Source organism: Rutilus rutilus, assembly GCF_951802725.1.
Source record: "Rutilus rutilus genome assembly, chromosome: 5".
NCBI classification, from domain to species: domain Eukaryota; kingdom Metazoa; phylum Chordata; class Actinopteri; order Cypriniformes; family Leuciscidae; genus Rutilus; species Rutilus rutilus.
In genome coordinates, this window is record NC_140213.1 from 32,016,528 (window position 1) to 32,038,865 (window position 22,338).

Genomic DNA, 22,338 nt, shown 5'->3' on the forward strand with positions numbered 1-22,338 from the left:
TTTTAAGTAAATACAAAAAAAAAAATCTGTGTAGGCAAATAAACTAGTGTTTTTTATTATTGTTATTATTGTTTTTTGTTTTGTTTTAGAAAATAGATTTAGTCAACCCCAATAAATATGGCAAAATCAGATTACAGCTAAATCCAAAAGAGAGAGCAAATAAATCGACAAGGACTGTCACAGACTGGGAAGATTTATAATGGAATTAATTGAAGCCGGATAAGAATGCATTCTGAAAACGGTCTGTGTTATTGCAGCATTTTATTTTATGTATCTAAGATAAACTAGCCTATATGTTGAGCTACAGTATAAGCTCACTGACAGAGTGAGGAATTACATGAGCTGCTGTTTTATATGAAAATGCTGATAAGAAATGAAAGCGAGCAAAATCTGTACACAGACTGCCATCTGCTGGACCAAAGAAGAAATACGTGACGGTGAAACAGGAGGTGCATCATCAAATAAGGTCCATAAAAGTGAACTATTAAAAATGAGTAACTGCAAGTAAATCACATGAAAATTTGATTTTGAATGGCTTTTAATTGCTTTCGATATTTCATTAATTTAATGCTTCAATATGATCTGCATTATCTATAAGAAATGCAAATATCAAAATGGATTAAAAGGATAGTTCACCCAAAAAAAAAAAAAAATTGTCATCATTTACTAACCCCTTCTGTTTCAAACCTGTATAAGTTTCTTTCTTCTGTTAAACACAAAAGAAGATACATTTTGAAGAATGTTGTTAAAGGGGTCATATAATGGTACATGCACTTTTTTTTATCTTCTTATGTTTTCCGGTCTCAAATCAAGCCGTTCGATTTTGTGACGTCACAAAATCGACGCCCCTCCCATGATTGTTGATTGACAGCAGCGTTTCAACACAGACCCGCCCTTGCTCGTGAGCGAGCTGTCAATCATAGTCCGCGCGTCATTGTTGATACACTGGAGCACTGTCTATGAGCAGAATGGCGTCTAAGCGATTGTGGTGTTCTGTTCTTGGGTGTAATAAGGAGCACAGCAGTCATTTTGAGTGGGGAGTGGGGGGGGGGGGGGGGGGGGGGGGGGGGGGGGGTGAGCAAAGCTCATTATCATTTAAAGACACATGCACTTAAAAGGCGTGCTGAAAACAGAGCTCTTTTTGACCAGGTAAAATGAGTGTTTTCTTACAATACTAATGAGAATTTTTAATTAAAGTATATTACAAACTTTTAATTTAGACCCTAAAGAATCACATTAGCTTGTACAAAAATGGCATTATATGACCCCTTTAATAAAACAGTTGACGGTATCAATTGACTTCCAAAACAATACTATGGAAGTCAATGGCTAACATCAACTCTCTGGTTACCAATATTCTTCAAAATATCTTCTTTTGTGTTCAGATTTTTTAAGTAAATGTGACTTAAGAACTCCAAAGTTTATGTCTTAAAGGTGCTTTTTTTTTTTACACCAAACTATAAAACTTATCTCTGCAACAAGCCAAGGCCTTGTACTCAACACACAAATGGTCAAACTGACTATAGCCAATTGGAAGCACTCTCAGCCTGTCAATCATTGCGCACAGTCAGGTGTGCTGACATCGGGTTGGCTGACATGTGTTTGGAAGGCGGGGCTTTTGAGAGAGAGGGCGGGTCATGGAGGTTAGTGAAGCTAGCAAAAAAGACTGAATAAACACCTTTACATGTAGGCTATGTGTAGATGCTTTACTCGAGACTATTTTAGAAACCCATAATAACAGAAAACTAGATTTATGATATAATCTTAGCTATTTGATGTGCTTTTTCCGTTTCAGAATGACATTTTTTCAAAATAAAGAACAATAGGCCTACATTAGGCTATGCATTTACTTATTTTATTAGGAAAATTAAAATACCAGAAAATACCATATAGCCTACATAAAAATAAGTGGGCTTCTTCCATTTTATAAAATAAATTACATTTATAAAATTCACATTCACATTCAAGTCTATTATATTAGAAAATGCTGTGTTAAATGATCACTATATCTACCCATGATTTCTATTAAAGCATTGTTTTATTTTTGATCTTACATAACATCATTGCGTTAAGACATTAGGATATAGACAAAAAAAAAAAAATACATATTCTTCTAACTAGCTTAGTTAATAAAGTTAAGTAAAAGTTAGCAAAATGGCATGATTCATTATATGGACTAAATGCTGGTAAGGCTGGTTTCCTGAAGAAGAAAAAAAGAAGGCTGAACAGCATACAGAATGTGGCTGCAGGAGAGAGAGAGAGAGAGAGAGAGAGTACTGACCTCCTGGTAATTCTGGATGGATGGATGACGGATGACTGGTAGGTAATAAATTATGTGACGATTATTGCTGTCCACTAGTTATTTATATCTAAGCCCTTCAGGATTGACGTCATTAATCTTTGCCCGTTGGTCCATCACAAACCTTGGGAACACTATAAAAGCATTTCAGTCCAGACACCACTAGGTGGCAGTAAAAGCATCACTTGTTTGATGATCGACGTTTTAGAACTCTGAAACATTTAAAACAAAATAACACTGTGACGTATAGTAGGCAATTCTATTTCCAGGTCACTAATGGACCCTTTTCACAGACTGTAGGCTAATGACGCGTTTTAACGGTCATCAACATCATAAATTTAGCAAAGTTTTTTATATTTTAATTAAAAAATATATATATAAAGATGTATGTACATTTATCACACTATACTTTAATATTATATTACCTTTGCATCAAATTACAAGAAACTTGTAAACGCTGCTGTGAGGGAGGTTAATACAGTGGCTGTGAGTAGCAGTCAAATTGACGACTGCTGTTATCAATATCTCTCTATTTTTACCACTTTTATAAAATTGTGAAAACACCATTGTGGAGTTTTTCTTTTGCTATTTGAGCAAATGGGAACACAAAAAAAAATATTTAATGTAGTCATTCATCGCTATATAAGTTTACCCAACCATGATTAGGTCTACTTCTGCTTCAGAGAAACCTGGAAATGTAAAAGGGTCCATCAAATAAGAATTGATCTTGTGTCTCTTTGTACAGATAATCATGTTCAGTTGAAGCTTGGGATGCTCTTCGGGTCATTTTCAAACACGATCATCAGGTTTTGTGCTCCAGTGCTGCTGCCATTAAAGCAAAAGGAGACAGACCACATACTAAGACATCCTGGTATTCATGTTATGCCATTTTGAGTACTGACTCTCATTATCCAAGTCCTCCTGGGTTACATAAGCCTCTTAATGCAGAGGAAGACTGGCTCTGACTAAGACAAGTGCCTCATTATTTTATGCATAGAGTATTTCATTATCATAATCATTGATGGCAGCAGCCCAAGTGACAGCAATCCTCAGGCCTTCTACAGTTGTATTAGCAATAGGAATGATAAGAATTTGAAATCTTTAACCATCTTTAACCAACTAAAATCTCATGTTTTTTGGGGCATTCTGCAGGCTATGTTTTTAAGACTGCTGATAGGACTAACTAGAACATCTCTGCAGTGTCTTCCTCTCTATTGACTCTAATGAGACATCCTCAACTCATCTCTGCTTCATTTGCTCTTTTAGCTGGACCAAAGACCCTTACAAACCACTCAATGCAAATGTTATTTTATAGTGTCTTATTTAAAATGTATGACATGTTGAGGAGAAAAGTTTGTCTTATTTAAACTTACATGATAGGAGCTTGTAACTAATGAATATGTTGTTTTAATTTGCTTTAGAAAACAAGTTTGTCATCATATGTTTCTGGACATTCCTGGACTCTGAAATCAACATTGACGTGATTGGTTACAAGGTAGTTTGTGACGCCAGAAACGCCAGCGATTTCAAACCACGTTTTTGAGACTGTCTTTAGATCACTGCAGTTTTAAAGACAAAATACTCAAGCAAAGGCGTTGACTTATGAATTTGCACATGGTTTGTCTTAAAGCACATTAAAAACAACACATAGACATATAAACAACATTAAAAAAAAAGGGATTTTCACCACAGGGGGACTTACATTTACATTACATTTAAATGTATTCATTTAGCAGACGCTTTTATCCAAAGCGACTTACAAACGAGAACAATAGAAGCTGTTAAACTAACAATAGGACAACAATATGCAAGTGCTATGACCCTTCCCAGTTTAATCTAACGCAGTACGTGTCCTTTTTTTTATTTATCTTTATGAAGATAATAGATATAGAATAGAAGATAAAGTGTTAGTATTAATGGATCAAGTGTTGCCGAAAAAGATGCATCTTCAGCCGTTTCTTGAAAATGGCCACGGACTCAGCAGCTCTGGTTGAGTTAGGCAGGTCATTCCACCAGCAGGGAACATACCAGAAAAAGGACAGAGAAAGAGATTTTGTGACTCAAGACGGCATTCACTTGCAGAGCGCAAGTTTCTGGATGGCACGTAAGTCTGAAGTAATGAGTTTAGGTAGGAGGGAGCAGAGCCAGTGGTTGTTCTGTAGGCAAAAGTCAGTGACTTGAATTTGATGCGAGCGGAAACTAGCAACCATGCAATTTTGTGAGGAGAGGAGTGACGTGTGCTCTCTTCGGCTCGTTAAAGACCACTCTAGCTGTAGCATTCTGGATCAGTTGCAGAGGTTTGAAAGTGCAAGCTGGAAGACCTGCTAGGAGAGCATTACAATAGTCCATTCTGGATAGAACAAGTGCTTGTACAAGGAGTTGTGTGGCCTGCTCGGATAGGAAGGGCCTGATCCTCCTGATGTTGTATAAGGCAAATCTGCAGGACCGGGCAGTTCTAACAATGTGGTCTGTAAAGTTCAATTGATCATCAATCACAACTCCGAGGCTCCCGGCCGACCTTGATGGAGTCATGGATGACGAACCTAGCTGAATGGAGAAGTTGTGGTGTAGTGCTGGGTTGGTCGGCTCATCAGGCTGGAATGAGAGGTAGAGTTGTGTGTCATCAGCGTAGCAGTGATAGGAAAAGCCATGTTTCTGAATCACAGATCCTAGTGATGTCATGTAGATGGAGAAGAGAAGTGGTCCAAGCACTGAGCCCTGAGGCACCCCAGTAGCTAGATGTAGGGTCTTGGACACCACACCCTGAAGGACCGACCTGAGAGGTGAGACTTGGTTCCCGAGATGCCCTTCGTCTTTAAAATTAACAGGAGGCAGCAGACAGATCCAGCAGGATGAGAACTGAGGATTTGGAAGCTGCTCTTGCCAGTCTCAGAGCTTTAATTACAGACAGCAGGGCAGTCTCAGTTGAGTGTCCGCTTTTGAAACCATGTCCAGGAGGCTGTTCTAATTTGTGAGTAACCGCAGTAGATACTCGTTTGAGGTCGAATGAAGCAAGCAGAGTGTGGAAATCAGCAGCCTGAGGTTTTTCTAGGTGGATGTTGAAGTCTCCAAGAACTACGAGAGGAGTACCGTCCTCAGGGAAGGATGAGAGTAGCACATCAAGCTCCTCCAAGAAGCTGCCAAGTTGACCTGGTGGACGATAGACAACTACAAAATGGATTTAAATAGCCTAGTGATGGTAATTGAATGCGATTCAAATGAGCTAGTGTCACACAGAGGAGGTAAAGGATCACATTTCCAATCGTTTGAGATGAGAAGACCAGTACCTCCACCCCTTCCGGTCAGGCGAGGGGTGTGTGAGAAAGTGAAGTTAGTGGAGAGGGCAGCAGGTGTGGCAGTGTCCTCTGGTTTGATCCAGGTCTCAGTCAGGGCCAATAGGCTGAGACTGACTAGAATGACTAGAAATAGATGTAATGAAATCAGCTTTGTTTAGGGCGGACTGGCAATTCCAGAGACAGATGGGAAAAGAGAATAAAGTGTTAGAAGACTTTAACATTAGTTAACATAAACTAACAAAATACTTGTAAATAATTTATTAATCGTAGTTTCAACATTCAACAAAAATCAAAACTTGCATGTTAATATTATGGACCTGAACTAACACTGACCAATTGTATTTGGGACCTTTTTGTTAAAAAAAAGAAATAAAATGCCAGTCAGAAAGTGATTATAATTTAGAAATGTGTGTAACTTTAGCTGAATAACTGAATCAATATTCAATATACTGAATGAAACAAAACTGGAGACAAAACAGAATGGTAAGAAAATCTACAGCATTTTATTAAACTGATAATTCATCATCTGTACAGAATTAGGGAAACCAACAATAAAAAATATGATTTGTTGCATTAATGTTACAAGGCAAGATGAAGAAACTGAGAAACTATCACAGCCATAACCTTTTAAAATGTTTAGTCAATTTGCAGTTAATATGAAACAAGAAAAACTACCGTCCAGCAGATGTTGGAGCCACTTAGAGTCTTGCAGAGGAGCATTTCAAAGCAGGATCATCTTTGGCTCTGCACCGTGACTTTTGGGAAATTATGACGGGCAATGTCACTTTTCAGAGTAATGGAATCAGGTTTTGCTCTTGCTTGTGGCTTCAAAAGATGCTTTCAAAAAGGGACTCGTCAAAACCCCCGCCCTCCCCCTCCTCGCTTCATATGGTCTTTCAACATATGGACAAAATTTTGTCATAAAAATGTACAAATCTATGGCAACGTGATTTGAGCACAATGCAAAAAACAAACAAAGTTCTAGCAAAAAAAAGTTGCTACAAAAAAGTTGGAATAGTTGGAAAGACTTGATATTCCATGCACATAATCCAAAACCGTTTAAGGATCACTTGATTTCCAAACTAGTACAAATCGAACCGAGTTCAAATCTAAAACAACATGGGCACTTTGAGTTTTAAAAGAAAAGAGTGATTAATGACCCATCACAGTCTGCTTTTTTTAACACTCCAATAACATCCAATGTGTTAAGTTATCTCGACATCCAGTTACCCAGACACCCATTTTCATAAAAAAAGAATTAGGAGAAATATATTTGGAATAACATAACTTTTAACATTTTCTTATCTACAATATATAGTCAAATGTGGTGACCATATGATCAGTAGAATGTTACAGTCCAAATTTCAATCACCAGAAATCGCAGACAATGTCATTTGCACATTAGATCTATTATTTACAGAAGAACATTGAGATCATCAATGCTAGAGGTAAGCAGTACGCCTGTGGCCTCCCGAGCTCCAAAAAAAAACAAAAAAACAACCAATGAAATGTACAAATCTGTTACCAGATTTTTGACTCTGGGATTTTTAAACCTGTTAAAGGGTTTGTCCACCCAAACATTTTAATTCTGTCATCATCATCATCACAAATTGGGAACCACAACTGTAGAGTTACCAACATTCTTCAATACATATATATTTGTGTTCCGCAGAAGAAAAACATACAGGTTTAGAACCACATCAGGGTGAGTAAATGATACATTTTCAATTTTGGCTGAACTATCCCTTTAATACAAGGATAGTGGACAAATTAATTTTATAGAGCTTTGCACACTTTTTGAGAGACACAATATACAAATGCACAATATATTTTCTATGGTGGTACAGCTCCTGTCAATAAAATAAAATAAAATAAAATAAAATAAAATAAAATAAAATAAAATAAAATAAAATAAAATAAAATAAAATAAAATAAAATAAAATAAAATAAAATAAAATAAAATAAAATAAAATAAAATAAAATAAAATAAAATAAAATAAAATAAAATAAAATAAAATAAAATAAAATAAAATAAAATAAAATAAAATAAAAAGGTGAATCTCACGAAACCTCTCAAAATAATAGTGCAAAAACATGTTTTATTTTATCTTTTAATTTGGGGTGAAATTTTTATTTGTCTAAGTCACCTTTCACCACAAATTCCTAATATATATATATATATATATATATATATATATATAGGAATTTGTGGTGAAAGGTGACTTAGACAATATAAAATATATATATAAAAAATATATATATACAGTACCGATCAAAAGTTTGGAAACATTACTATTTTTTATGTTTTTGAAAGAAGTCTCTTATGCTCATCAATGCGGCATTTATTTAATAAAAAATACAGAAGAAAAAAGCAGTAATATTGTGAAATATTACAATTTAAAATAATGGTTTTCAATTTTAATATTGTTATTATAAATTTCAGAAATCATTCTAATATACCGATTTACCATAAGTGTTGGAAACAGAAGTGCTGCTTACTATTTTTTTTATAACCTGTGATACTTTTTTCAGGATTTATTGATGAATAATAATAAGAAGAAAAAAGAAGAAAAAAAAAGAAAGAAAAAAAAAGAACAGTATTTATTTAAAAAAGAAATTATCAAAAGTTTGGGGGCAGTAATTTATTTTTCTTAAAAAATAAAAATAAAAAATAAACTTTTATTAGGCAAGAATGTGTTAAATTGATAAAAAGTGACAGTAAAGATTTATATTGTTAGAAAAGATTTTCATTTTGAATAAATGCTGTTCTTTTAAACTTTTTATTCATCAATGAATCCTGAAAAAAGTATCACAGGTTCCAAAAAAATATTAAGCAGCACAACTGTTTCCAACATTAATAATAAATCCGCATATAAGAATGATTTCTGAAGGATCATGTGACACTGAAGACTGGAGTAATGATGCTGAAAATTCAGCTTTACATCACAGGAATAAATTACATTTTAAAGTATATTAAAATAGAATACCATTATTTTAAATTGTAATAATATTACTATTTTCTTCCTGTATTTTTGATCAAATAAATGCAGCCTTAATGAGCATAAGAGACTTCTTTCAAAAACATCAAAAATAGTAATGTTTCCAAACTTTTGACTGGGACTATTTTGCTCATATGTGAGCGGATGCAGAATGAGTTCTGGGGGAAAAGCACGCACGGATCTTTTAGAAAACCCTTATGTCTTCAGCAAATGTTATGCATATAATCATCACAGTTATAATCAGAGTAACTAACAAATAGACAAAGACAAGTATGCAATTCCTTTTCATCTTAGAGATGTTTGTGGGTACAGCTTTGAAAAAAAATACAGAGCCACCATCAATGGGGACTAATGGACGTTTCCTTTCACTGGTATGACAGAGAAAGAGAAAAGGCAACATCAGAACATATTTATCTCTATGCACACACACGCACACTCACATATATGAAACCAAGATCAGCACATTTGTTGTAAACAATAAATAAGGCTTAAGCCAAACATAACGAAACACTAAAAAAAAAGTGCAATTGTCCTGTGAACATTCAAAGTATACCTCTGAAACAGGGTATATAGTCGCGATCAACCTTACAACGTTGGTCCGAAGGAAACTTGGCCCTGGACAATACAAAAAACCACCTCTAAAGGTCTACTCCAATTTCATTCTCTTCGTACATTTATCACTTAATGTCTGCAATTGCGCAAAACGGACACTAAAAACACAACATTTTATGACACTGTGACGCTTTTCTTTTGCTGTTGTACTACCTTTACATATAGAAATAAACCAATTTTTTTTTAAACCATAAAACGGTAAAAATGAGCAATGAGAAACGCCATTGAGGATAGTGGGAATGACAAAAACCTCAAAAGTAAAATTCCCATTACATCGAGCAAATACACCATTACCCATTACATGAGCAAAATAGTGAAAATGTTAAGAAAATAATGTCACAATGTACAAAATTTTAAATTGGTGGGGCTGGTGTTCACTAGGTGTATTCAAATCTTTGCAAGTTTATATTTAATGTATAATAAAACGTCTTTACCTGATAAAGACCACTGTTTCACATCATTGCAGTTCATCACATTGGACTAGAAAAACCATCGTACCTCCCCAGTGTCAAAACATTCCGGAGACATCCAAAAATCAAGTGGACTAAGATTAAAAAAACAACCAAACAAAAAAACTGTAGGGATGATAAAAAAAAAAAAAAAAAAAACAATATAAAGATGGCTTCTGTACTTTTTAATGTAAGCTGCTGATTAAAGCCCATCCGTGACCGCACATTCTCAAAAACTGGAAAAGATACAACGACAAAAATACTGCATTGACACATGAACATTTTACAGTCGAGAAGTAAGGCTGCCAACTCTCAAAACAAAAACAAAAACCATAAATAATCAAGGCATAATGTCCCAAAACGATCTTGATCCTGTCCGAGAAGCATTTCAAAAGTTTATCGTTTGGATTCACGGGCTAGAGAGGGTTCCTAACATCACACCAGCCCACAGAAGGTCCTCTGACAGCTCCTAAAGTCTTCGCAGGTATAAGTACAAAGAACAGCGAGGGCAGGAAATGAGGTGGGCAACAAGATGGGCGGCATCCTCGCTCTACCTGTTTTTCAGCTCTCTGGTCACACGTTTGGTGATGCGGCCACACAGCAGCCCCACGAGGAAGAGGATGGACACAGCCAGTGCAATCACGAACAAGATGTAGTTCTTCGAAGGTGACGTCATGACTTGCACAGCGAGGTCCGAGAAACCTTCAGCTGGTGCCACCTGGGAAATCACAAACTAGAACTCATGATGAGGAAGTGACTTTGTCCCCAGAATTCAGCTAAACCCGACATAACATCCTTTAGGCGACATTATCAAAGTGAAGAGTTGTTAAGAATTAAACATTAATAATAATAATAATATTGTTGATATATAATATAAATGTCCATATACATATTTTTTTTTAAATTATAACATTACATAATAATTGATCTTAATATAATGGTTTAAAATTAGTATTAATAATAATTATAATGTATATATTTTTAATAATAATAATATAATAAGATTTATTTATAAGATTTATCATTTATAATAATTTAAGATTTTTTTTATTATAAAAAAATATTTAGTCGTCTATCTAGACAGCTAGTTAACCCTTTGACGCGTACTGTTACAGCTTATGTCTTTTAGAAAGTATGTGTTTGTGTTTCTGAGTGTTTCTGTTGCAGGAGAAGGTGTGACCTGGGCTGCGCGCAGCCCCGACAAAACGTTGCACAACGTTTTTTAAACAGAAACGGTGATGCGTTGAACACACTGTTCTGATGACGCAAGAGTTGCAACTATGGCAGCTGAGAAGGCCATTCTTTGTGTTCTTTGTGAAGAATTTTCAGAGCCTGATGAAGTCGGTATAAATATGTGTTTAATACTACAAAATATGCCCGATGTTACAGTTACTGCACTTGCCGCCCAGAACAAAAGAGAACATCCCAATCGAGTGAAGGGATTTGTGGAAACTGAAATGGAAGCACACATCTTACCTAATTCAGACTAAAACACATCTATTTAGCCTCACATACGGACTTTATTTGTAGGTCATACTGTTTTAATACCCTGTATTTTCTTTCTCATTTTTAGGAAAAGCACTTAATTACCATTGTTTATTTCTATACCAAATGTCATACACTTGCAATTAAGCTAAAAATATAAACAACTACATCATTATGTTGATATCCTATATTTTTACAATAAAACTTACGATAAACATGTCTTCTAATATCCTCAGTTGTTGCGTATACCGAGCTGCATCGAACACATTTGTAAATTACTTTCCTTGAACCCATTGTGCGAGTTCACTTTAATTCTGCGAGCTTTATATACATGTTGCTGCTGATTGGACTGCAGTTCTGACACACCCACCAAACAAGAGAAAATGTATCTCAAACCCCGTTGCACACATAGATATCATATATAAACGCTAGATGTCTCGTGCGCACTGCTGGCCAATGGAGGTCGACGTCCGCACGTGGCGGCCATCTTGCCACAGTGTACTCGCTCACTACTTCAATGGTGCATGTACTTTTAAATAACCATAACTTGCTCATTTTTCTACCGATTTTCAAACGGTTTGGTTTGTTATAAACGTCAGAGATGTAGTTATGACACTGCATACATACACTGCATACATATGAAAAATTATAACATACATGTTCAAGCATTCGGAATTATAGCCACGTTAATAACGTTTGTAAGAAACCAAACCGTTTGTAAATCCGTCAAGATTTCAGCGAGATAAGAGGATTTGTGTGCGTGCTGATCATTCACCTTAATGCACAGAGCACTGTGACAAGATGGCCGAACGATGATGCCGGAAGTGACTGCGCCATAAGACATCTAGCGTTTATATATGATATCTATGGTTGCACACCGGTGCACGCCGTTTCCAGGAAACATGACGTTCAACCCGGAAACCGTAGCAAAACGTTGCGCACCGTTTTGAACTTGAACGTGCCCCTGAACTCAAGCCAGCAGAGATCCTGATTGGTCTGATCCTGATTGGTCTAATTCTGGTTCCATTGAAAAGGACCACCCCAAACACTCTATGGAGGCCGAATGCGTGCCATTTGTTTTGCGCTGACTTGATTTCCTCTGTGGTTATGTGCCTTTTGTGAAACTTGCTTTTGTTCATTTGATTTATAACTCTTAGGTTGTTTTGAATTACTTTGGCCTTCAGTTATATTGTGTAAATATTATTTGTAAATACTCAATTTAGGGGAAGTAGGGAATGTGACGCCATTTATTTTGCATATGTTTATTCTATGTTTTGGGTTAAGGAGTTAGGGAAGTTGCGTTGTATTTTTCTTTTAATGTGATTTATTTATTTTTTAGGGAATTTAGAGGGTACTAAACGAGTTATTTTTTAACCCCTTTGTTTCTGTTTTCATTATATTTTTGTTAATAAATTGGTATTTGTTTGAACATTATCTTTGTGAGTGAGCGCACATTCATTTATGTTGCAGCTGGCCCTAGACGGTCGTAACAGTACGATCACACCGCTGTGATTAGAACGTTCAGTGAATCATGTGATCAACTGCTAAATTCAAATGTGCTTTCGCGCTTTGGCTGGAACAGATCCAGACGTGTTCAACACCTGTCATATATTAAAACCATTTAGTGTTTTCAACCACATAATCTTTATTTTATGTTTCAGACACTTAAATACACATAAGTAATAGCAAAAAATATATAAAAATTTAAAAATTGTTAAATACACACTGATGTCTATGGAAGCAGCAATAATAATCCCTTCAATTGTAATTTGACTATGTGCTTAATTCATATCAGATTGTATAGGTAACTATATAGTTTACTATAACTATATAGATTCTTCTCCCACTTCACCTGTCACTTACTTTCATGTATTTCGGGAGAAGTAGGTGAATTTACATGATGTAAAACTGCGGCGCAAACTAGCATGACGGTGTCATGACGGATCAGGTCCTCCCTCGAAACCGGGTCTTCATCAACTATCAGTTAATACTAAGTACATACAAATTATATTAATTTAAAATATGTATAGCTTTCTATATAGTGCATAATAAAACAAAGTGAACGTTTCTTTCAGTTGATAAACTGTTAGTTAATTAATAAATAATAATAGCTTATTAAGTGAATAAATGAACATCATTACATTCCTTTTATAACAAAATTTTTTAGACATTTAAAAATTAATTTAACACGTAATTACATTAAAGATGATTGTGAATACATGTAGGGTAAGTGCAAATGCGTGTATAAACTAAGCTATCAGGCTAATCGGTTATCTGTATGTTATGCTAGTACATAAGCTAACTAATACAGACATTTATAACGTAGTTCAAACAGCATTTTTCATAACATGATTTTGTAGGAATTGTAAACAGGCACTAAAGAGAGTGCCTATTAAAAGTATTTTAAGCCAATGGAATAGTGTGGGGTCCTAACCCCCATTGTGCGTAATAGATCAACTAACATGATCATTATCAAGGTTTTTAAAAGACAAAACACATTTACTTACACACATTTGAGAATCGGAATATCAGATAGTAAATTATATAGTTAACAAGATTGTGAATATTTTAAATAAAAAAGGAAAAATTAAATAAAAGCGATACATCTGTCATACATCCCTGCTGTGGCTGCGGTGTGTCACGTGACAAGCATGACGCGTCGGCGTAGAAATAATACGACGCTTTCTAAAATGATGTTCGTCTTAAAAAACTCCCGCTGGGGGCTCAGACACAATATTTCAAACTTGCGTGCAAAAGGGTTAAATGTGTTTGTGTACTGACCTTCGCTGCATAGCCCCACATGTCTATGCGGTCCTGTAATCTTCTCTTGCATTCAGGCTGTAGACGCACCTGCTTGTCCTGCAGAGCTTCCATCAAACAGGACATTTCTGGGAAAGGATTACAAACACAGGGAGTCAGGAGCTCCAAATTGCAGAGTTAAGAAGAAGAAGAAAAAACAACACACCATAATAACACCATCTGTCAAGTTCCATATATTTTTTCCTCTCTATCTACCAACACAGAAATAAGGTCTCTAAAATAGACCCTCAACACAGTTATCTTACTAGGCATCATGAATTAAACAACATGAAATTGTTTTTATAATGCATTCAACTGTGAAACAGAATATTCAGTGTGAAATTATGTATTTGGGGTTTAATATGCAACTATGTGGAGCAAGATATTTAAAGGTAGGGTAGGCAATTTCGGACAGGCTAGCAATAGCAAGCTAGCTTTGAAAGCATAAGATCCCACCCTCCCTTCAGAGCGTCTCCCAGGCAAGCCTCCTTCAAAACACATGATCACAACTCACACAGCAGCGTCTGTAAAGCGTCACAAGACATTTTTTGGTCCTGTGACTTCCACAGAAGATATATGTACATGTTTTAATATTTAGAACACTTCTATTATTGATTGCTATTCAGGGTGAGAATAGTGTTTCAACCAGTATAACAAAAAGTGTTTATGAAACAAATTGCCTACCCTACCTTTAATAATAAAGATATGGAAGCTTGTTTCCGCCACAGAATAAAACATTTTAAGAGATAATTGCGACTTTTTTGCGACTGAGTTTATTTCTCAGAATTGCGAGATATAAAGTCAGAATAGCGTGCCGCACGAGTGCTATTTTTAGACCGCAAGGCCGCGTGACGTCAGCAACGTAAACCGGAAAGGGGGTCAACATAGAAGCGCGCTCGCTTATGATTCATACTAGTACTGCTTGTTTTCTGCCGGTTATCCCTCAAATAAGAACATGCCGAGTAAACACTGCTGCCGATAAAAATTCTGTCGATAACAATCTACCTCTGGATCAGGTCGGCTCTTTTTCCCGTCTTTTTCAGCCCTCTACACTCAAGCCATCTCTTCAATTGAATATTTGTATGTTCTTCTACTTCTATACCAGTGAATTTGGCACCGGGGACATCATTCTCGGACAGAGTTAGCAGGTTTAGCTCAGTAGACATCTCGTCCGTAAACTGTTTACATGCGTCTAGCATGAGTGACACGCGCGAGTTTGACCCCCCTAGCAACCGTCGCTAGCTTAATGAATATTAATGAGAAAAGGTGACGTATATCGTGCGGTACGCTATTGCGTGTTATAAAGTCAGAATTCTGACTTTGTTTTCTCGCAATTGCGACTTTATATCACGCAATTCTGACTTTATAATACGCAATTGGGAGATATAAAGTCAGAATTGCGAGATAAACTATTCTGAGGTAAAAAAAAAAAAAAAAAGTCCGTCTTTTTTTCCCCCTTAGAATTGGACTTTATATCTCACAATTGTGAGTTTATATCTCACAATTCTGAGAAAATATGTCAGAATTGCGAGATATAAACTCGCAATTATGTGTTATAAAGTCAGAATTGCGTGATATAAAGTCGCAATTTGCGAGAAAAAAAGTCAGAATTCTGACTTTATAACACGCAATTGCGACTTTATATCTCGCAATTCTGACTTTATAACACGCAATTGCGACTTTATATCTCGCAATTCTGACTTTATAACACGCAATTGTGACTTTATTTCACGCAATTCTGACTTTATATCTCGCAATTCTGACTTTATAACACGCAATTCTGACTTTATTTCACGCAATTCTGACTTTATATCTCGCAATTGTGACTTTATAACACGCAATTGTGACTTTATTTCACGCAATTCTGACTTTATATCTCGCAATTCTGACTTTATAACACGCAATTGCGACTTTATTTCACGCAATTCTGACTTTGTATCTCGCAATTCTGAGAAATAAAGTCAGAATTGCGAGATGTAAACTCGCAATTGTGAGATAAAAAGTCGCAATTATCATTTCATTTTTTTTATTTTGTGGCGGAAACAAGCTTCCATAGAAAGAAATATGTCTCATAACAGTGTGTATATTGTGTATACACCAAGCGGCAAACTCCCCGTCTCTCTCTTGAAACCAACACGGAAGTGAATTAAACGTCAATTCATCGACTGGCCGCTTGAGGCTGGATGCAGAAGTGAGTCAAATCTGTATCTCCCCCATGTTAAAATGCCCAACTTTACAGCAGAAAAAAACATTTTACAGCCTGGTGCAAAAAGTGGCTTTGGTCTATACAGCTAATTTTGCCCTTCATGACAACTGTGAGGGGGGTGAATTTTTTTATAACTCATCCGTTTAAATTATATTAAGCCGTAAATTTCTGCATAATTAACGGTGTCCACTTTTGAGTGACAGGTGGATTCCCGCTGCTGTGGTCATTAGTCATCATTAGCCGTTTGTCTGCTGTCTGTTAGCGGTCACGTTACCTCAGCTAATTGTCTGACTGTAAAAATAAATAAATTCAGGAGTGACGCGCTACCAAGATGGCGACGGTCGGCCACGCCCACTTTAGGCTTCAAAAACGGTCTTCAGAACCGTCTTCACCTACGGGTGACGTCACGGACACTACGTCCATATTTTTTTTACAGTCTATGGTATACACACACACACACACAATACAGTGAATACTCACGCCTGCCCCTTCCAGGGTTGATGGCTGCACAGTGGTGTTTCAAATCCAGAGCACAGGCTGTGTGCAAGACAGGATCCACAAATATGTCTGCTTTGCTTTCTTTGAGCATGTTCAACACCTCCTACACATGAAAAAGAGGATGAAATGACTGAAATGCAGACACTAAACCTGTATGTAACTATTACAGCTTGTGTGTGAGCGGACTGTTGCTCATTTAAAAAAAAAACTGGAGAGGACACTAAAACAGTCATGATTATTAATTTCCATAATAGTTAGATCTGAGTGAGTGAGTGAGTGTGTGTGTGTGTGTAGGGGGGTGGGGGGGGGGGGGGATTACACTACTGTACAAAAGTTTGGGGTCAGTAAAATCTTTAAATGTGAAAGGCTGCATTTATTTGATCAAAAATACAGTAAAACAGTAATATTGTCAAAAATTATTAAAATTTAAAAGAACTGTTTTGTATTTAAATAGGTATTAAAATATAATTCATTCTTGTGATGCAAAGTTGAATTTTCAGCTTCATTTCTCCAGTCTTCAGTGTCACATGATCCTTCAGAAAGCATTCTAAAATGCTGATTTGCTGCTCAAGAAACATTTATGATTATTAACAATGAAAACAGTTGTGCTGCTTCATATTTTTGTGGGATTCTTTGACTAATAGAAAGTTAAAAAAATTGCAATTATAGTTAATTAACTGCAATTATTTGAAATAGAAATCTTTTCTAACATTATAAATGTCTTTACTGTCACTTTTGATTAATTTAATGTGTCTTTACTCAATAAAAGTATCAATGTCTTTAAAAATATACATACATACTGTACATACATATGTATGTACTGTATGTATATATATGTGAACCGAAGTGTACATATTTCAGCATATTGAATATGAATGCAAGCAAAAATCTAAACATCTATATAAAACAACCACCTATTTGTCTAGTGTGGGAATCTCTGCTCATAAATAAACCCCACAGATGTGGGTTTAAAGACACTGATGGTGTTTCCATAGCAACTGATGCAGAGGAAACCAGTGTGTAGCAGATGAAGCATGTTTGAGGATGTGTTCTGTACCGTCTTGCACTCCTCTTGTTTAATTTTCAGTAGGTTGTTCTTCAGACACTCCTCCACTTGACCCGTCTGTTCCTGCGCGGCAGCTTCCTCTGCACACAGCCGCATGATCTTACACACACACACACACACACACACACACGTTATGAAGTGACTAAAGGTATAAAATCTCAATTTTCTTCCTCAGAAGAAAAGTTAATTTTCTTTACTGACTAATCAAGAGACCCATTTCTGCTTGTTTGCTCCATGAGACCAGCCTGCAGGAGGAGGGTGTTCCTGTCCCATTGCATTACAAACACTCTCTGCAGCATGGCAGATCAAATAGTCCTAATACAATAACAGTTTTCAAAACCTTTAATAAAACCAATTAAGCCTGGGTTAGCACAAAATCTCGTGACATAACATAGGACAGCAGTTTGGATTCGGACTGTCATTACCAGATACAATACTAATAGGTTCCTGTCATTCTACACTGTCCATACAGAATTAAAATAAAACTTAAAGGTCTGGTTTCATAGACAGGGCTTAGATTAAGCCAGGATTAGGCCTTAGTTCAGTTAGGACATTAAGCTCATAAAGAGATCATAAAACGAATCCATGTGAATTGAGTGGTTTAGTCCAAATTTTCTGAAGAGACTTGATTGCTTTATATGATGAACAGATTAAATTTATATGATAAACAGATTCAATTTACTCACATGAGGGTGAGTAAATGATGACATCATTTTTTATTTTTGGGTGAACTAACCTTTAAAGCTTAATAAAAATGAAATTTAAATTAAATGAGCAACTGATGAATACATTAAAACTATTAAACTTTTTCTGCAATATTACATCTATCGCCTGTAAATAACTGAATTTAGACTAGAGTTTGTGCAAGACCATGAAAACAGAGGGAGGAAATAGAGATAGATTTCCTTGACCTTTAAAAAAGTTTGGGGACAGTCAGTTTTATTTTAATACTGTTTTTATTCAGCAAGAACACATTTCATTGAATTGATCAAAAGTGACAGTAAAGTACATTGTAACAAAAAATTCTATTTCAAATATGAAAAAATATTGTATGATGATTTCCAAAAAATTATTAAACAACACATTTGTTATAATAATAAGAAAGACTAACAATGCTGAAAATTCAGCTTTGCATCACAGGAATAAATTACAGTTTAAAATATATTTTAGTTAATTTAAATTGTAATAATATTTTACAATGTTACTGCATTTACTGTATTTTTGATCAAATAAATGTAGCCTCGGCGAACATGAGATTTTTTTTTTCTTTTTTTTTTCTGACCCTAAAATTTTGAATGGTAGTGTATATTGATGAAAAGAGCTAGTGCTAAATATGACAGCTGATATGACAATTTTGAGTTGGAAATCTAGTTCCTTTCCTGTGACATTACAGATGAATTGCTCCCATTCCCTCAAAACCAGAACTGAAATAGTACTGTAGATTAGTTATTCATGAAGCAGTTCTCTCTTCACTTCTATTGGTTCTTTCCATCATCGCTATGAAGATCATTTAGAGCGACTCTCAGACGACCCACTCACTCTCTCTGTATAGCTCAAAATGAGTGTCCAGACATGTTTAAACAGACTGTTAGATCTCATTAAGATGCTGTGTGTTGAAGGCCATGGGCTTTGTTCCAAACATTAGCAAAATCCTCGCAAAAGACAGCATTTTATGCAACAGTAGGCAGTAAATGATGCTGATTTATATCCACAGTTTGGTCAAATTTCAAGTTCGAAGTTCAGATTGTATGTGTCTTTAGCAGACAATGCAATCCCAAAATGCAGAGCCAATGTTTCCACTCACCTCATTATTGCAGTGAGCCTGGAGCTGGGGATCGAGCCGGTAGTCGAGCGCTGACTCCTGAAGAATCACTCTGATCTGATCCTCACACTCTCCAGACAACCGCTGACAAAAAATGTCAATTTATTAACCAATTTTAAACGGTTAAAGTCACCATGAAATCAAAATGGGAAATTCTTATATGGAATATTGCAGTGTTTATTAAGAATGATTTATGAGTGCACATCATTTTCTTTTGTTCATTTGCCCTCATAACTATTGTTATTTAAAAAAATATATATATTTCTATATAAGTGTAACTTTTTTTTCATATTAAGTCATTTTAGCCCATTTAGGCAGCATTTCTTTTTAATTAATTTACTAGTAAGTTTTTCATCTAATATTTATATTTATTTCAGATTTATTTAAATCACTAAAAGTGCTTTTTAATAGTTTTAATTGACAATAATTAATTAAATAAGTAGGATAATGTACAGTCAATTTGGTCATTATCAGAAAATAAATCCTTCAGTAATGATACAAGACTATACTTTTGCTATAATAAAAGGCTGACTGTACATTATTCCTTATTTATTTGCTGCTAATTTTCAGTGACACGCATACCTGGTCTGCATACTTGAGTTTGAGGCAGGATATGACTTGACCCTCCAGTTCGTTGGCATCAGTGGCTTTGTTGAGAATGTTCTGACAGAACTTGGGAATGTCTGCCTTACAAGCCTTCCTCAACACTGGGTTCAATCTGTAGTCTGAATACATCAAGACAACAACAAAATTAGAAATCTAGTATTACGCAAGTTGAAATAATTCTATGGAAGCTTGTGTCTGCCACTGAATAAAAAATAAAAAGGGAAAAAATGTACTTTTTTCATCATACAGTTGCATGATATAAACTTGCAATTCCAAGTTATAAATTCAGAATTGTGATATAAACTCACAATTTTAAGAAAGCTTATATTAGTTTATATCTCACAATTCTGACTTTATATCTTGCAGTTGCGTGTTATAAAGTCATAACAGTGAGATATAAACTTGCAATTCTCTTAAAAAAACATGTTTTTCCTCAGAATTGGACTTTATAACTCGCATTTGCAAGTTTATATCTCACAATTCTGAATAAGGAAGTCAGAAATGAGAGATCAAACCTCGCAATTGCGAGAAAAAGTCAGAATTGCGAGTTTATAACTCACAATTGTGAGAAAAATTAAGAGCCAAACAGAGAGAGTTTTAGATGACAAAGCTTCAAATTAACCAACTCAACTAGATATGTGGAAATGAAAGGTTCTATTGGTGGAGATGTGTAAGGTCTTCACCTGTGTTCTGAGTGATTTGTCTCTTGGTGATCATCTGCTTACACTTTGGATCCATTTGCTCGCTGTTCTTGTTCAGTTTTAGACACTGCAGAAAATTCTTAGCATCCGACTCTGTGCAAAAACGCTAAACCAAGGAGAAATAGGTTGAGAAAGAGTACAGTACAGACTGGACAGATCTATGGGAAACATATGGAAGCTAAATAAATAATATAATAACCATAATAAAGATTCAATGCAGATTCAGAGGTCTGTACTCAGGGGAAAATAGTGATAGCTAATGGCCTAGTCATTTTGACAAATGAACCAGAAATTTCAAGATTATAAACCCTCATATTTTGAGATTATAAGCCCCGCTACATCACCCCATTGCTCTTCTGTGATGTAATGTGGCATAAAACAAGTGATACATATAAAAACGAGGAGTCCTTAAATTTTTAAACTACACTACTTTTCAAAAGTTTGTGGTCGTGTGTTTGTTCATTCCATACTGTTTTCCTAAAGACAAGGTGATGAGTTTTGAGTGTTTAACACTCTTTTCCAAATCAGGTCCAATCCATCGACCGCTTCACACCCGCCCCATGATGATATTATTGAGCTTAAGTAATTAAAACGTGGGGGTTAAGCTACTACTATTGATCTTTGCCAATACAGAGTACGTTTATAACCATCAGGTCGCTCTGTTTGACAGGAAAGCTTTAATGAAGGATGAATAATGAGGCTAAAATGTCAGGACATGACTGAAGGGAACCGCAGAACTTGCCCTAAGTTAGTTACCTGCTAAAACACCTCACCTTGATCATCTGCTTGCACACTCTCATGAGCTGATAGTCCAGCTCTGGATCCATCATTTCAGTTTCCTGAAGCTTAAAGACCTTCTGATGACACACCTGGGACAGCTGCTTCTTGTTCTCTTTGAGACACTCAATGATCTAAGAGGAAGAGGAGAGATACCAATGAGAAAAGAACAAATGATGAAGGGCTTCTCCAAAGTGAGTTTGTTAAAGGGTAACTCTCGCCAAAATGCAACCTAGGCTCTTTTTGTTAATCTACCCGAGGCAAACTTTCGTTTAAAAGCATAATTAGAATGGAAACGCCACTTTTAAGTTTGACCGTATTTTCGTTTTAGGTTAAAATGCCTTGTGAATGGGAGTGAATGGGGCACTTTTATGATAGCATCAAAAATCACTATTTTTAAAAAACTAAGGAGGCCCGATACAACACGAAACTTTGCTCAAAGTATCATCAGGGGCTCTACACATGAACTCGAGCATTGAGAACATTGTTTGTGTACACAGAGTTTACTAAAAAGAAAGATTCAGAATTTTAGTATTGTTTCTTATATGAGGATCCTTTTTCAAATACAAGGTCAATATTGATTTTCACTAACGAGAAAACAACAAATTATCCGTGAATTTATTTTGAACTAAGCTTTAGGAGCTTTCCATCTTTACTCTTCTCCCGGTTACGGAGATCAACTATTTTTGACTGACAAAATGCCGGCGGACGGAAACACGGTTG

General features: G+C 35.7%; 1 protein-coding gene across 1 annotated transcript in view; it reads right to left on the reverse strand.

Moving 5' to 3' along the window:
- Positions 1-9,826: 9,826 nt before the first annotated feature.
- Positions 9,827-22,338, reverse strand: part of glg1b (golgi glycoprotein 1b) — a 61,809-nt gene continuing 49,297 nt past the window's right edge. Inside the window, exons 19-26 of the mRNA XM_084408787.1 lie at positions 21,612-21,749; positions 20,821-20,944; positions 20,114-20,256; positions 19,514-19,615; positions 17,701-17,808; positions 16,626-16,746; positions 13,922-14,028; positions 9,827-10,373 (exon numbers count right to left, since the gene is read on the reverse strand). Of these exons, the coding sequence (XP_084264913.1) occupies positions 10,206-10,373; positions 13,922-14,028; positions 16,626-16,746; positions 17,701-17,808; positions 19,514-19,615; positions 20,114-20,256; positions 20,821-20,944; positions 21,612-21,749 (1,011 nt within the window). The 3' untranslated portion in view covers positions 9,827-10,205. The remainder of the gene's footprint in view (positions 10,374-13,921; positions 14,029-16,625; positions 16,747-17,700; positions 17,809-19,513; positions 19,616-20,113; positions 20,257-20,820; positions 20,945-21,611; positions 21,750-22,338) is intronic.